Raw genomic sequence first — 18050 nt, forward strand, 5'->3', positions numbered from 1 at the left:
TTCTGGGTATTTATCTGAAGGAAACAAAAAACACTAACTCAGAAAGGTACCTACACCCCCATGCGCATTGCAGCATTATTTGCAATAGCCAAAACATGGAAACAACCTAAGCGTCTATCGATGGATCAGGGGATAAAGCAAATGTGGTGTGTATAGACACACAATGGAATATTTTTCAGCCACAAAAAGGAGGAAATTCTGCCATTTATGAAAGTGCATGGACCTTGAGGGCATTATGCTATGTGAAATAAGTAAGACTGAGAAAGACAAATACTGTGTGATCTCACTTAAAATGTGGAATCTAAAAAAAATAAAATAAAACAAAATTTGTAGATACAGAGAAGAAATGGCTGGTTACCAGAGGGAGGGGTAGGCAAAATGGGGGAAGGGGGTCAAAAAGAATGAACTTTCAGTTACAAAATAATTAAGTGTCGGGATGTAATGTACAGTGTGGCAACTATAGTTAACAGTACCATATTGTATATTGGAAACTTGCTAAAAGACTCCATCTTAAAAATCCTCATCACAAGAAAAAAGTTGTAACTATGTGTGGTTGGTGGATATTAACTAAACTGATTTGGGTAATCATTTCACAATATATACGCATATATCAAATCATATTATATACCTGAAACTAATACAATGTTATATGTCAATTATATCTTGATTAAAAAGAGACATGATGAGGTGCCTGGGTGGCTCAGTCAGTTGAGTGGCTCTTGATTTCGGTTCAGGTCATGATCTCAGGGTCCTGGGATCAAGCCCTGCATCAAGGCTCCCCACTCAGCAGGGAATCTGCTTGTCTCCCTCTCCCTCTGCCCCTCCCCCTGCTCACACACCCGCATGCTCTCTCTAAAATAATAAATCTTAAAAAAAGACATAAAAATATGGAACAAATATTATTTCTTATTATCCAAATTTATTTGGGTCTTGGGTTTTGAATAGCAAGTTGCAAGAGTTTGTATAGCAAAGGATTCACCAAAAAATCTGTCCCACTCTATTCTAAGTTCAGATTGTGAAAGTTAAGACACCTGTTCAGTTCTGTTTTCATTTTTACTTCATCCCAGGGCAATCTCCTGTTTGGTTTTATATCTCTGTCCTTCTCTGGCAAGTCTCTTGGCAAATTACCTGGAGGAGTTAAATGGCTAGTTGGCATGCATCTTTCCCAATGCTGGTCTGGCTCACAAACTTTTTGAGTTTGAATTCACGCAAAAAACTAAGGAGCAAAGAGAAAAGATGACACATTTTTGAGTTTCCTTGTTTAATAGATCTGTTGCCCACATATTTGACTATAGCTTATTTATCTTTTATCCCCAGTTCTTGACACGTAGTAGTTGGATAACAAATGTTGAAAGAGGGAGGAAAGGAGGAAAGATGGAGGGAAGGGGGAAGAAAGAAAAGGAAAGAAGGGTTTTTTTTTTTTTAAGAGAAAGAAGAAAAGGAGAAAATTTAAAAAAATAAACCAAAGGAGACTGTCCTCTGGCCAAAGACTGAATTTCCTATGTGTAACTCAGAAGTCAGCTCCAAAGGAGGAATTCTAGATGAATTTTGAGCTAGGTGGCTACACTGCAGGTTGGCACATGTTTGGACAGATGCAGGGGAGAAGAGCAGCGTTGGCCCTCATAGTTGCCACCTGTGCTCAGTCCCAGGAAATTACTGAGCAGCCCCCTCACTGGTCATGACTCGTCTACTGAGATTCGAGAACAATGTTCGCTATTTGTGGTGAGCATTTTGTGAATTCAGCACCAAACATGGCCTACCCACCCCGAAATTTGGAGCATCTCTAGACAATTAACAAGAGAGTGAAGGCGTTGTGTGGAGGTTGATTCAGGAGATCCAGGAGAAGTTGGTTCATATGTTTGAGAAGGCATTTTCAGCAGCAAAGTACAAGGTGAAGCTGATAAGGTCTACATGCTTCTACAAAAAGGTTGCTTTGTGTAAATTTTTAGAAAATTAGACTCTTGGTGAGTCTTAGTGCCTTTGGCATTTCAGTCTAAGAATGTGTAACTTGTTGCCCTCTTTGTCTCGCAATCTGGACCAGCTTGGGCTGCCCTGTGTCTCCAGAGATAGAAAATATCAGATCTAACCTCATTCAATGTACACAGAAACAAAACAGTTATGATGAGTGATGGAGGGCTAAACGGATACATCTTAAAGGGGGAACAAAGAGCCATCATATTACAGACCTTTCATTATGCCTGGAATGTTCTCCTGATCCTGGCTTCCAACTTTACCTAGATAACTATTCCTATCTGTACTTCATATTTCCATGCAGACATCACTTCTTAAACCCGCAGTGTCTCAGGTATCTCAGTATATATCAGTGTCCTAGACTTCCATTTCATCATACCTATCACAACTGTGATTAAATTGTCATGATTTATTATCTGTCTCTCCATCATAATGTAGGGTTCATACGGACAAGGGTTATGTCTGGCTTACTCACTAGTATATCCACATTGGTGAGCTCAATACCTTGCAGTTTAAAGCTACTCTAGGACTTGTAAAAGAATGAATAAGGGGCTCCTAGGTGGCTCAGTGGGTTAAGTGCCCAACTCTTGATTTTGGCTCAGGTCATGATCTTGGGGTCCTGGGATCCAGCCCTGCTTTGGGCTCCATGCTTAGCAGGGAGTCTGCTTGAGATTTTCTCTCTCTTCCTCTGCCCCCCCCTCGAATAAATAAGTCTTAAAAACAAAACAAAACAAAATAAAACAAAACAAAACAAAAAACGAATGAATAAAGGTGCCAGGCACTGTGGTAAGTGCTAGGGATACAAAGCTCTTAAAGACACTGCATCTATCCTTGAGAAACTGTGCTCCTGAAGTAGGTATCTCCAAGGATAATTTATCCTTCTCTCAGCTTCCAGAGGGGAGAGACCAAGGGTGAATCATGACGTCAGGGCTTTCTCCACCTCATTTTCCCAAATCCTACTTCTTTCCCACAAGAATCCCAACATGGACTCTGTTTGTATCTGAGGACATGGAGTAGAAATGAATCACCCTATCTTTCCACCAATTTGTTTCTTTGTTGAGTGGATATTTATTTTGGCTTTACCAAAACAATTTAAATTTATGTCTATAGAGACATTTTTTTGGTCCCTAAAACATTAGTCTATTAAGCTTTTAACATGGGTCATCTGAAAATAGGATCAAACATTACAGAACAGATAAAAACAAACAAATCCCCACAGTTGTTGTTCCATAAACCTTGATTTTCCCTTGGACCTGAGCCACCCAAAAGATCATCCATGCATTCCTAAATTCCCATTTTATTTCAGAACTTCCAGAGTCTCTCAGCTTTGAAATGTTTGACTTTAAAAAGGTAGGTTTTTTTTCTTGTTTCTTCCTTACTTTTTCCAACTAAATCTAAGGTTTTAGATACATTCTGTGACCTTTCTACACAATTTTTCATTTTTCAGTATTTGTGATTAATACATAAAACCTCCCAATTTGGGATGCCTGGGTGGCTGGGTCAGTTAAGCGTCTGCCTTCGGCTCAGGTCATGATCCCGGGGTCCTGGGATCGAGCCCCGCATCGGGCTCCCTGCTCAGCAGGAAGCCTGCTTCTCCCTCTCCCTCTGCCTGCCACTCCCCCTGCTTATGCTCTCTCTCTCTGACAGATAAATAAAATCTTTAAAAAAAAAAATCCCAATTTAACAACTACTGAACTGGTTGTGCTCCTTTCAAGTTTCCCTAGTCCACCTTTTCATCCTACTGATGAAGTTGCTGACCAAAACAACTTTAGAGAACCAGATGGCACCATGCAAGTCAATAGATTGCGGGGCTTCAGTATCTTGTTTTCTAGGTCTTTCAACCATTTTTAAAAATATATTTAGCAGGGCCCTCAATGTCTTTGAGACAGTTTTCTCAGGAAGGGACTCCACTGGCCCCAAGCCATCTTTCTTACTAATAATAGCAACTGCAAGTAAACAATTTCAAAATACTATACAGTTTGTCTATAAAGGTGGTACTGCTTTGGGTCTTATTCCATGTTAGCTAATGAGTTCTATTTTTTTTTCCTCTTTTTTCTTTTTGCTGACAAAAGTGTTCAAATGAGTAAGCCTGAGATCTCACACTTACTTGGTCTTGTAGCTTTGTTTTTAATAATTCATTTATTCAGTGAATATATGTTGAGCACCTGTTACATGCCAAAGACTGCTAGATGATAGGAATAGAATGGAGAGCAACATTCATCCAAGAACCACACAAATGAGTGGAAAATGGGGTCTGCGACAGAGGCCACCTAGGGAGTCCAGGGTGCTGCAGAGCCTGCGTGCTGGGTTTGACCCAGTCGGGGAGATCAGGGGTGGCTTGCCTGAGCACACGGCGCCAAAGCCAAGATCTGCAGGATGCATAGGAATCTGCAAAGCAAAGGGGAATTGAAAGAACATTTATTTCAGTTATAGGATTAACACCACAACTCCCTGCTACTATTGCCTGAATCACCCTCGTAGTGACTTTAAGAGCCACACAGATCACTTGACCTTTGCAATCATGTAATGTAGGTCACCTCCTTTCACTATTTCTTTTGGGGGTGGGGGTAGCTTTTTTGTTTTTTGTCCTTTTTAACTAAAGAATCTATTATCTTCAGAAACAGATGTACGTTAATTAGTTGATTCATACCTCCCAAGCTTTTCTTTCATTTAGATTTTTGGCATATTCGAGGTCTGACAGGCAGGTAGCCTTTGACCATATTCTCCTAGAACCTTCATATAAAAAAACTTTTATTCCCTCCCTCAGCTTCTAGAATGCAAGCCTCTAGGAGTATCGAGTATCATTGTGTTAGATTTCATTTAGCTTTGCTGTGAGAAAATAAGAGTTGGAAGAGGGAACTCATATAATACCTAACTTGGAAAAGATGGACCATTAAATCAATATGTTAAAGTTAGAGCCAAACCCAACAAATATTCTTCCTGTAGGCAAAGAGCCTTGCATTAAATATTTATGTGGAATGAACAAAAACCTAATATTCTAATTTTTAGGTGCATCCACATCCATTTTAATATTCTGCCAATAAAAGTATGGTAGTTGTTAATTCTCTCACATAGAGTCGTGTCTTCCTGGGGGCTGGAGGACCTGGACTTCCTTCATCAGGGATTTTATTGAGCACATCCAACAGGAAAGACAAACCAGGAGCTGACTTCCTGAAAACAACCTTTTTGAAAAGCCCCAAAATTAACTTAGCAGTTAATTTTTTTTTTTTTTTTTGCTATTCTCAAACCTTCTCTTAAAAGAGAAATTGTAATTGGTAGATCCCTGTAAAGAATTTAATAAAAAGGGCAATCAAAAGGTTATACTATAAATCCGTTAGTCTTCCAATCTCTCACTTTAAACACCAATCTCTTGTTTCCAGAGCAGTGTTACTTCGTTCCCAAGGTGTTATATTTAACATAGGTAGAAATTTTTTAATTTTACCACATAAAAAAAAAAAGCTTAGTGGGAAAGTTCTTGATAATAAGTTGCTTTAGCTGCCTGTCACACTTTTGGTTGACTGTTTTTCTAAGTATCAGTCTATCTATGTTTGTGAAAAGTATTTGTAAAACATGCCAAACTGCCTAATGGAACAGATGAGGCAACCTTCCCCCGTAGAATCATTAGGAATTCAACTTAAACTATGGAGCATGTTATACCCCGGCGCTAACAATATGAAATGAAAGGTGACCTCTGGCTTTCAGGCCACTCAACTCCAAAAAGTAAAAAACTAAGAGCATTCAGTGTTGATGTTCTGAAGGACAGGGTCTTCCTGTCTTCCCCGCCATCCTCTGCTGGCTGTCCTTCGGTCAGAAAGGAAGCAGGCTTCCAGGGAGACTGACCGCCTGGCCAGCACCTGTTTTGTCTGCATTTTCTGGCCTGCTCCGTATGTTCACGGTGCATCTGCTGCTTAGGACTGTTGTGCTTTCCTTGCTCAGACGGGTAAAACGGGACTGGAGGTAAATGTTTCTTTTTGTCCATGAAAGGAAGAGATAGTCTTCAAAGCAGTCATTACAGATTTACTCAATTGAATCCTAGACTTAGTTTCTGGAAGTCAAAACTGATAAGATGAACTGAAATCTTGTCTCAATCACATTTAAATGATATCAAGTGTTGGAAGGGAAACACACAATCTTTTCAAGGGTTTAGAATCCTGTTAGAGAGGGGGTGGAGGTTTATGTATACACTGTGTCTCCTGCAAGACTGTTCCTGCTTTAAAGGAGAGGGAAACAACCTGAAACAAAGAGGTGACCATGAAGACCAGTGGGATGCCGAGAGCCGAAGCCGTATTTCTCGGAGAGACTGTCTGTAAATTCACAATGACAGAGATGAGGAAGGCAGGGAGTAACATTTGATGATAATCCTTTATGATCACTTTTTAAGACTATCAGATCACAATGCAGCCTCATTTTAGAAAAGATTTCTGAATTCACATTTACTTGAAGTGTACACTGTAAGCATTAAATAGTTATTGGTGTCATATGATGAAGCTGAAGCTCTTTGACGAAAATTCCAAAGAAAGCAAAGCCTTTTTTTAAGATCTCACCAAGATTTAGAAGTGCACTATTCCAAACCATTATTATCATAAACAAGACTGTTACGTGTGGATCTGCTTTCTGTCTCTTGTTTCTTAATAGAGCAATGTTCTGATAAGGGAGTCACAAAATTTGGCCATTGGGTACACGCTCGACCTAAGAAGTCATTATTGATCGACACATCTTCTTTAGCACTAGTGACAGAACATTGTGCATTAAAATTTCAAGGATCCTTAACTTTGAAATCATAAATTATTCCTGACTCTTTTCTTCTTCTCAAACACTCTTCAGTAGTGCATGTTCTTTGAATAATCATTATTTACAATGTGAAGCTATATGGTAATAGTCACTCTTTTATTTATTGCAGCGTCATACTTTTAACAGAGGATAATAATAGAAGAAAGAGCTTGGCCCTTACTACAAAATGCACAACTGGGTGTGTGTATCTGTGTGTGAGTATGTGTGTATATGGAGGCCTAGTTTGATTTAACAAATGGGAATTGAGGTCCATTCTAAGGCATTGTGTTTTCTAGAAGACACAGAGATAAACAAGATATAAACCCTGTCTTCAGTAGAGTAAAAATAACCTCTTTAAAGGCATCATTGGCGCAGGAAACACTAATCCCGTCACATTTACGAAGCAGACCAATTATAATTGATGCTTTCATAGGAATTTCTTTAATACGGGGGTGAGGACAGGTACCTTGTCTTCTGTTTCGTTCACTTCCATTCCCCTAGCACCTAGCACAGTACCTGACATATCTTACACTCCCATTATTCTATAGCAAGTGCATGAGTAAATAAAGGTAATCCATGCTTGTGAGAAAAAAAATTCAGCTGGTGATCATCATATGTAACAAACTTTTAGTGGATTCAAAAGCTTCTGACTACGATAAAGATAACTGTGGAAACCGTCATGCAAAGCAAAGTCCTTGAGATGTAGGACCTGAAGTAGAATGATTAAAGGGATTTTTCTTTAAGTATGTGAAAGGTATAATGAGGAAGAGGTATATCTTTTTTTAAGAACGTGATTTGCTAGGTAGGAGTAATTTTTGCTTCCCACCTCCACTACCACTCTTAGGAAAAACAAGTTAAGCTCAATTTGAATATTTTCCAAATAATGTGATTGGGCCATTAATTTGACATGGCATCATGGAAATATGCAAGGAGATAATAACACAGAAGTATCCCTTGGGTTGCAAGTTTCACTTGCCTCTTCCCATTCTGTCTGAGTCAAATTCTTGCTTTATGGGACTGTAAGGCCAGTAGAGCTCAAAAGTCATTTAAATATATGTATTAATAATAGCTTTTTAAAATTTCATGCCATCAAATAGGAATATGAAAAGAGAAATTGAATACAGGACAAATTCTACTTAAACAGTTTGTTTCTTAGGATATTCAAAATTCTTTACTTTTGAATCAGCATGATGTAGTATTAACTAAGAGCTATAAGGGATAAGATTTGGTTAGAGGTTTTGGCTTACCATTGGCTGTGTTCCTTGGGCAAGTCACCTAAGCTCTCGGCTCAAGTTTTTCACTCGTAAAAGGAGAGTTATTGACGAGATCATCTCTGAAGGTGCCATTCAGGTTCTAAAATTTTATGACTTGTTTATGATTTTCTTTTAATTGAATATATTTCTGTAGAACCATGGAGTTGATCTTCTTTGGTGGAGTTTTCTAGAGATATTTTGTCACGTGTACCACAACTACAGAGTAAAATACAATCTAGAGTCATGTTTTCCCAAGAGAGAAAGGTATCATTTTAGGAACTGGAAAATTTGGCATTTTCTCCCGTTTTTTATTTCTATCATTGTACTGCCAGAAGAAAAGCAGTTTGTTTTACTTTTATAATTGATGTTTTGAGCATATCCTGATGACTTTATTAGGATTTATGGGGCCTTTGGGTACAGCTGGGAAGAACCCCTAAATAAATCATGGTATTTCTGCGTTCTTCCTCACTTGCACCCCTTCTCCGCACTAGCCTCAGGACACCAGCTGATGTCCTGGCCCTGCACCATGGGATCTTCCTCCCATGACATTACTCAGAGACATACTTTGCCTTTATAACGATTATTTCTAAAGCTAAAGGCAATTGCACCCCCCACCCCGTCCTTCATTAAAATTATGCATTTTCAACTAATTTATTCAGCAAACAATGAGTGCCTACTATATGTCAAGCATTATTTTCTGGATAGTTGGGATACATCAACGTACAAAATAGAACTGAAAAGTACCTGCCTTCTTGAAATTTACATTCTTGTAGGAGACAGACAAAAAATTAAGGAACACAACATATTTTGGCAGATTGGATGTGGGATGTAAGAGACAAAGAACAGTCGGGGATGACTCCAAGTTTTTGAACCTAAGCAACTGGAAAGATGGAGTTCCATCGACTGAGATAGGAAAGTTGCAAGAGACACAGGGCTTTGCTGGAGTTAGGAGGAGGTAGGAATAAGAGAATAGAACTGGAGTGGATTTGGGACATACTGCATTTAATGTGTCTGGTGCATATCCACATGGAGATGTCAAGTAGACAGTTGGGTCCATGACTCTGGATTCAGATATGAATTTGTGTTCCTTATGGATGCTCTTTAAAGCACTGTGCCTAGATGCAATCACCAGACGAAGACAGACTTTGGGAAGAGAAGAGGACTAAAGACTGAGCACTGAGCACTCCAAAGTCAGAGGTCAGGTCAAAGAGGAGGAACCAGCAAAGGAGTTAAAGAAGGAACAGCCAGGGAAAGAGGAGGAGAACCTAAAGGCTGTGGCTTCCTGAAAGTGAAATAAAGAATGGTCAAATTATGCCTGTGCTGCTGATATGCTGATAGAGCAAATAGGTGAGGGCTGAGAATTGGCCATTTGATTTAGTAACATCGATGAACAATGTATGTGGATTTCTTTTCTGTAGAATTCATATTTCATGTGCTTAAATTCATTTTTATAATGGGCCACATTACGATTACAACACCTGTTATCATTGGAATTGGCTCTTGTTCCCTTGAATGGTGTATGGATGTACTGTCTAAAGGTGATGCCACTTTCCAGCTTCCAGAAAAATGTAGAACAAAGCAAATGCTGGCCATACCTGCCCGATAGGCATTGGAGAACTGTGTTAGCAATCAGGTTTGAATAGAAGTAGAGTACATTTCACGTTCTTAAAGGTAAAGATTAATAGAGCAGAATTTGCTCTGTGTAATTAATTCTGGAGAAGACGATATTAAGATTCTCTTGAGAGGGAAGAAGACAGATTGTTCAGGGAGAGCCAAATAAGTGAAAGAAATAAGAAACTCTGGGTTTGCAAGTAACTTTACCAATATTCCTTACCAAAGGATTATATGATACGATCTTTTGGAGAAGTAAATTTTGTAGAGCCATTAAAATGACTTTTGGAAATAAGTATTTTAATAAAGAAATGCACATGGATTTCTGCAAAAGGACACAGAGGCAGATATATAACATAATGTAAAAATTATATAATTTTAATTAGGATACCAGAATCTCATGATTGAATTGAAATGCCATATTTCCAAGGACATTATTTAATTAGATAAACTAAACTCTTACATATTAAGTTGGAAATTCAAGTTGGAAGAAATATAGAGATAATCATTTACATATCTAAAATAGAAAAAAAATAGAAATAAAATTATGCTGATTGATCTTTAGGGGAAAAAACTTTAAACCCAAGCAGTTAATTTTCAGAAGTGACTCCTTCAACTTGAAACACTAACTCTTGAAATGGTAACAAATCAATCAGAAGCTACAATAATAATGAAAGAGAGATCAAGTGTAGTCCCTGTTATGCATGTCTTTCATCAGAAATGCTGAAATTTGTGAAAGAATACAAAAAAGAATTTTTTTTCAATCAGTGAGCCCAAGGTCCATCTGTCCTCTCTCTAGTTATGGGAGTTTTTTAATCAACTTCTTTATCCCTACCCTTTTTTTTTGCATCAAAAATAATTCCAAGGATTATTGCTGTGCTGGATATCACCTTTTAGCCTTATGATATGTTAAAATAATAAAGCCTGTGTGTGGGTATGTATTATACATCTATGTACATTCATATGTACTATAATATGTGCACACATACATGGTAGGTACATAAACATGCCTATATACATACACTTACCCAAAAGAGGTGAAGTGTGTTCGGAGCTCAAACACTAAAAGGCTGTGTCATCTTGACCAGCTGTTTCTCTAACAACCCATCTTTTTTAAAAATTTTATTTAAATTCAATTAATTAACATATAGTATATTATTAGTTTCAGAGGTAGAGGTCGGTGATACATCAGTTGTATATAACACACAGTGCTCATTCCATCCATTGCCCTCCTTAGTGCCCATCACCCAGTCACCCCAACCCTCCATCCCCCTCCCCTCCAGCAAACCTCAGTTTGTTTCCTCTGATTAATAAGAGTCTCTTATGGTTTGTCTCCCTCTCTGATTTCGCCTTGTTTTATTTTTCCCTCCTTTCCCCTATGCTTCTCTGTTTTGCTTCTTAAATTCCACATCTGATTGAAATCATATGATAATTGTCTTTTTCTGATGGACTTATTTCACTCAGCATAATACCCTCTAGTTCCATCCATGTCGTTGCAAATGGCGAGATTTCATTTTTTTAATGGCTGAGTAGTATTCTGTTGTGTGTGTGTGTATATATATATATGTATATATATATACACACACCACATCTTCTTTATCCATTCGTCTGTTGTTGGACATCTGGGCTCTTTCCATAGTTTGGCTGTTGTGGACATTGCTACTATAAACATTGGGGTGCAGGTGCCCCTTTGGATCACTACATCTGTATCTTGGGGTAAATACCTGGTAGTGCCATTGCTGGGTCATAGGGTAGCTCTATTTTCAACTGTTTGAGGAACCTCCATACTGTTTTCCAGAGTGGCCGCACCAGCTTGCATTCCCACCAACAGTGTAGGAGGGTTCCCCCTTCTCCGCATCCTCGCCAACATCTGTCATTTCCTGACTTGTTAATTTTAGCCTTTCTGACTGGTGTGAGGTGGTATCTCATTGTGGTTTTGATTTGTATTTCCCTGATGCTGAGTGATGTTGAGCATTTTTTCATGTGCTGTTGGTCATGTGTATGTCTTCTTTCTAAGGACCCATCTTAATTAGGCTGTGCCAGTATTCGAGGCAGTGCATAATACTTAAGTTCCTTAGTTCGTCTTTATTTTCCATATTAAGAGACTAGTGCCTGTGAAGGCAACTTGGCCAAGGACTCAGAGAACTTTGCTTAGTCTGAGTGCCCAGGGTTTGCTTTTTTAACAAGAGCTGCAGATAAAGAAAAGAACAGCAAGCCTCTACCTCAGTCCTTCTCAAAGTGTGGTTCGTGGAACCCTGGTGGCCTAAACCTTTTTAGGGAGTCCACAAGGTCAAAACTATTTTTTAATGCTAAGATTTTTTTTTTTTTGCCCTTTTCACTTATGATGCAAAAGTGATGGTGGGCACCTTAGCATGAAACAAGATAGAGGTTTCAGACTGTACTGTGGTGATTATATTCTTCACTGGCATACACTTACAACTTTAAAAATAATACCAGTTTCATTTCATGTCCTTATTGACCCAATAAAAATTATTTTAATAACACAGCCCATGACTACATATTGTATTAATGCACTGTATGATGGAGAATACATAGAGCATTTCTGCTGCATTGCACAGTACAATGGTTGTCTCAAGGAAAAGTCCTTATTTGAGTTGAAAGTTGAATTAGCTACTTTATCGTATTACACTACTTTTATTTGAATAAAACAACTGATTTTTCAGACTTTAGTATGTGGAAGATATCTTCTCAAGATGAATAAAGTGAGCCTAATGCTTCAAGAAAAGCTACTGATACTCTTTGCTGCCAGAAATGATCTCTCTCTCTCTCTGTAAAATAAATAAATAAAATCTTTTTTTAAAAAAATGCTCCTTGAGGTCCTTCTCACTACTAGAGCATGAAGGGGTCCTGAGATCAAAACACTTGAAAACCACTGCTCTACATGGTGCATTTTATTCCTCAAATTGTTCCTCACTTTAAAGAACAAGCCCAGTTCCCCCCAAGGGGTACAGGAACTTACCGTGAAGGAAACAACCAAGAAATCCATCCAAGAATATAGACCCGAGCGCAGGTGCTGCTCTGGTTAGCGCTGTCCCGGCAGTGGCCGGGCTCACCTCCGATCTAATGCGGAGGAGCACCCCTCCATGAATAAGCATCGGAAGGCTCTCACTCATTCAACAACAGTTGTTCAGGGTCTCCTCCTGTTTGCCGGGGACTGTGGTGAGTGATGGGAATGTGAAATAGAATAGGACAGGAGCATCTGAAGCAGAACTTGGGGGTGAAGAGGACCGAGAGCCTCTGTGACTGCCACTGGAGCCTTCGGGACTAGGAAACATTTGGGGCAGTAAGGTTGTAATGATTCATGGAGAGGCAAAGAGGTCACGAAGTGTCAGGACATCAAACTTTGAACTAGTTTGAAACGTCAGGGATGCTGGGAATCTGCGAAAATTCTTTATTTAGGTTGTGTGGCTTGCTGGCAACCTATGTTTTGAGGACACATAGGCATAGCATATAGGTTCTTCCTTCAAGAAGCCTGCAGGCCAGCGGAAGTAACAGAATGGAGTTAGGAAAGTTGCATTTTGTTAAAATGAGAAAATCATAAAAAAACGAGGTCATATCAAATGCTACACAGATGTCAGGTAGGTGGGTCATAGGTGATAGCAGCACCAGGCAGTTGAAATTTTCAACATCATCTTAAGGAACAAATCCAAAAAGAAGACGAATCACTGCTTGAGGAAGTCAGCTAAAGAAACAAGACAGAATGGATAACATGATAATAGTTTTCAAAGATAAACCACCTGTGATCTCAAAGAAGATGTTTTGCTTTGCTTTGCTTTGCTTTGGGCTGTTTATTGTACAGCCCTTAATTCAGTATTCAGGAAAGAAAGATCCATAACACAAACAAGGCTTGGGAGAATAAGCAGCCAAGGTAGCGTTGCCCTTGTTCTTTAATTAAGACGGAGTAACAAGGATGGATGCAGAGAACTAGATTATCGGATCCAAAGGTGGCAAAAGGGAGAGAAATGTTCTTTTTGTCTCACATAGGCTAGCTACCCTTATTCGTTGCCGTGAGGTAAGAAAAGAACATTCCTTCTCACAGTAGCAGGATGACGAACTTCAAGTCCCGGATCACAGTAAAGGCAGTGGGACTGAGCCATGAGGAAGTACAACGCAGGCTAGAAGCGGCTGTGTCCTCCTGCCCCTTCCCTCCAGAGTCTCACGTGCATCCTCTTCATTTATCTTCTGTTATTTTGAGAGAGAGAGACATTTCCAAGGACAACTGATTTCTCAGAAGAGAAAATCAGGATGAATTTGAGGTCCACGGTGAAGTATGAGGAATACAGAAAATAGAGAAAAGAAATCAAGTCAAAAGCACAGGGACAAAAAAAAAAATGGGAGGCAAGAAAAAAGGAAGTCCTTTCCAAAGCATCCCCTCCCCCTACGGTAACCACCACCGATGAGATCTTCTCTCTCATAAGACAAGGACCATGTGGCAAAGTCATCTGCCTTCCCAGGTAGCAAGCACTATTATTTTACAAAGAGAGATCAGTAAATAACACAAACCAATGCTGAGATTACATTTAAGAGAGTTTAAAGCAGCCACGCAGGGTGGTAAGATAAATAGTAGAAACATTTCAAAGGTTAGGCTCTGTTCTCTCTGACACCTTTGTGTTTTGTTTAGGGGAAGGAAGAGTCCAGGAAATAATGCTCTGCCCTGACCGTGGTCTCTCTGGTCCACATGGAGCCAAAGGGAACCCACTTTATGGGATAATAGTCAATAAAGGACTTGCGTTTTCCATGTGGAAATGACTCTATTTCATTTTATGGTTTTTCATTGGCTTCATAAGACACTCAGGTGCCATGACAACTCCTGGACGGATCCAGACTGTTTCTCACGGGTTGGAGCAGCATTTCGAATACTGTTAATGCGGTGTGTTGTGCCTGAAGATAAATTAACTCACAGCCTTTCCTTTCTCAGCAACATGATTCCGGTGACAGAATTCCGGCAGTTCTCTGAGCAGCAGCCTGCCTTCCGTGTGCTGAAACCGTGGTGGGATGTGTTTACCGACTACCTTTCGGTGGCTATGCTGATGATCGGCGTGTTCGGGTGTACTCTCCAGGTAGGTGCCTAGACTCAGGTCAGAACAGAAGCCGGAGCAAGACACTAAGCTATTGAGACCTTTAAAAAGAGCTGGCAGTGTGATTTTTAACTACGTAAGTACTAGTTGCCCTTCTCTGCCTGTGTGTGGTGTTTGTAGTCATGGCAGGGAGCCCAAAACATGTATTTACTGAACTTTCCTAATAAGGTAAATATGGTACTTGGAAGACTTCACTGAGCCCAAACAACAGTTGCCTATGGTCAAGTAATACTTGATGCCACTAACATCAAGTTATCTTGTGTTTTGTTTAGGGGAAGAAAGAGTCCTGGAAATAACTGATAACACCTTATCTTTCAAAGTTGGGTTTATAGTAAAATATAGTAAAATATAGCATGTACAGCCACAGTGTCATTTCTATGGCCAAAATAGAACCTTTTTCTTTTCTTTACGTCTCATACTAACCCCTCATAGGATTTTCTGAAAGAACTGACATTTTGAGGTGACATTATTTTACCCCATTTTTTTAAGATTTTTTTTTTATTTATTTATTTTAGAGAGAATGTGCGCATGCATGAGTGTGTGAGTGGGGGTAGGGGCAAAGGGAGAGAGAGAACCTTAAGCAGACTCAGCGCTGTGCACAGAGCCCAACACAGGGCTCAATCTCATGACCCTGAGATCATGACCTGAGCCAAAATCAAGTCAGATGCTTAACTGACTGAGCTACCCAGGCGCCCCTCCCCAAGTTTATTTCTGAATTAAAGTGTAACCCAACCAAAATTTATTCTATGTAGATGCTATATATTCATATATTGAATCCAGATCCTTTTTGCATACCTGTTATGTGCCAGGCACTGTAGTTTGAAGATATATATAAAAGCAGTTCATTTCTCAGGTAAAACTAAATAAGCCAGCAATAAGTGTTATACTATGATAGAGGCATCCATAAAACACTAGGGGAGTACAGAGGAGGAGCACTGGGCTTGGGGAAGAGAGAAAAGGGGATGGCTGTATTAAAACTTGGAGAACCAGGGAGCTTTGGTGGCTCAGTTGGTTAAGCGTCTGCCTTTAGCTCAGGTCATGATCCCAGAGTCCTGGGTTCGAGCCCCACATGGGGCTCCCTGCTCAGCAGGGAATCTGCTTCTCCTTTTCCCTCTGTGCTCTCTCTCACTCTTGCCCTCTCTCAAGTAAATGAATAAAATCTTTAAAAAAAAAAAAAACTTGGAAGGGCACCTGGGTGGCTCAGTTGCTTAAGCATCTGCCTTCGGCTCAGGTCATGATCCCAGGGTCCTGGGATGGAGCCCCGCGTCGGGTTCCCTGCTCAGCTGGGAGCCTGCTTCTCACTCTGCTCCTGTCTCCTGCTCATGTTCTCTCTCTCTCTCTCAAATAAATAAATAAAATCTTTTTAAAAATAAAAATAAAGAGCTTCCTGGTCTAGGTGGTAAAATGATGAGCAATTATGCTATGTTTCCTTAGGTGCTGTGATAGGGGGCAAACCAGGGTTTGAACTGTTCCAGTTCTTTTTTTCTTTTTTTAAGATTTTTATTCATTTACTTGAGAGAGTCATGATCTCAGGGTCATGAGATAGAGCCCTGCATAGGGCTCTGTGCTGGGCGTGGAGCCTGCTTAGGATTCTCTCTCTCCCTCTGCCCCTCCCCAACAACCCCCTCTCTCCCTCCCTTAAAAAAAAAAAAAGGATTTCAATAATAGTTAACACATAGTGCTTCCTAAGTGTCAGGTACTCTTCTGAATACTTCACACATATTTTAACTCATTTCATCCTCATGGCAACTGTAAGATGTAGGTACTATTATTATCCCCATTTCCAGTGAGATAACAAAGGCTCAAAGAGCTTAGGGAAACCTCCAAGGTGAGGTTGCTTGCTGAGACCCAGGCAGTTTGACCCCAAATTCTCTCCTCTTAATCTCTAACCCCACGCTGCTCTTTTTTTGTAGCCTGAAAACATTTTGCCCTTCCCTTACCCCTCAAAAAGGATGCCAGTGAAAAACTAGAGCTTGAAAGAGAGAAAGGACATACGTTCATTAGTAAATAAAACAATTGGTTGTTGAAGAACCTACGGTGTCCCAGGCACTGTCCTAGGTGCTAAGAATTATCAATGCAGGAGGAAAAAGTAAAAGGCAAATATCACCGCCTTATGGAGTTTAAATTCTGTGGGAAAGCCAAATAAGAAAAAAACCAGTTAGTGAATTATATATATTAGAAGGCAATAAGGACAATGGAAAAGAACGGAGAGCATACGGGGATGGTCTCAGCAGGTGATGTTAGGAGCTGCAGTTCTCCAATGGGAAGCCTTCCCTGGGAAGGTGACTTCTGATGAAGGCATTGAAGGAAGTGCAGGAGCAGGCCAGGCAGATGTCCAGGGAGGAGCCTCCCCGGCAGAGAGAAGAGCAAAAGCAAGAGACACATGGACAAAGTGTTCACAGATCCCTTCCCCTTCTCCAGGAGAATTTGACATTTGACTTTCTCAACTTTCTAGCTCTGTTTCCCGGGAGACCTGATAAAAGTAGAATGTTAGCTGTGTTACTAGGCAACATTGCTGATGGTAGAAATGACTGCTGTTTGGTCAACTGCATCAGGGCTGGCAGAATGACAGATGCCTGGGAGGAAGCCACACCACGGGACTTCTGTGATTATGGGGACACCTCTAAATGGGCATGTCCCTTGACGCACAGAAAGGGTATCTATTGAGTTACAACCGATATCAGTCCCTTTGGAGCATAAGGCTTTTAAGCCAGGGTAAAGGCAGACCCCACCTTCAGTGGATCTCTTATCCTTGTGCCTGAGATGATCTGGGAGGAGGGGCTCGTGGAACGACGAGGTCCTGGGCAGGGTCTGGACCATACACAGTTATGAAGTTTCCTCCAAAGGTAGAAAGCCTGATGCTGCTTTGCTGGCAAGCTGTGACTTTATTCCTGGATCTTTCTAAGTGATTTCAGGGTCAGATGAGTGTTAGGATAATCTTAGAGTCTGAGTGTTGAGATGAACCTAGAAAGACCGCCGGTGATGTTCCAGGCCTGAAGCAGGGGTGTCCGTGGCATGCTGGAGGAAGAGCCTCAAGGCTGGGGCGCTGAGGCAGAGTGAGGGAGGAGCAGGTAGAAGAATAAGGCCTGAGAGGCCACAGTGGTGGATCACGTAGGACCTTGTTGGCCCCTGTAAAGGTTTGGGCCTTGCTCTGAGCAAAGTGGGACATGTTTGGAGGTTCAAGCAGAAGGTTGTCAGTATCAGATCTGTGTTTCAACAGGACCACTCCAGTTGTTAAGAACACAGTGTAAGAGGCAAGGGTGGAAGCAGAGGGATTATTTAGAAGGCCAGTGCCATAATCCAGGCAAGACATGAATCAGATGGCTTGCACCAGCATTGAAGCTGT

At 40.4% G+C, this 18050-nt stretch overlaps 1 protein-coding gene across 3 annotated transcripts in view; it reads left to right on the top strand.

The window, feature by feature from the left end:
- Nucleotides 1-18050, top strand: part of LRRC8C (leucine rich repeat containing 8 VRAC subunit C) — an 89619-nt gene that overhangs the window by 29914 nt on the left and 41655 nt on the right. For 2 of the 3 annotated variants that reach the window (XR_004820007.1, XM_027592454.2), the window contains exon 2: nucleotides 14545-14686. Coding sequence is in view for 2 of the 3 variants with exons in the window: in XM_027592454.2 (XP_027448255.1) it covers nucleotides 14549-14686 (138 nt within the window). In the remaining variant the exon portion in view is untranslated. Of the gene's footprint in view, nucleotides 1-3277; nucleotides 3322-14544; nucleotides 14687-18050 lie in introns of all 3 variants that reach the window. The other variant, XM_027592524.2, reaches the window with a different exon arrangement.

The sequence above is a fragment of the Zalophus californianus genome, chromosome 4 (assembly GCF_009762305.2).
Source record: "Zalophus californianus isolate mZalCal1 chromosome 4, mZalCal1.pri.v2, whole genome shotgun sequence".
Taxonomy (NCBI): Eukaryota; Metazoa; Chordata; class Mammalia; order Carnivora; family Otariidae; genus Zalophus; species Zalophus californianus.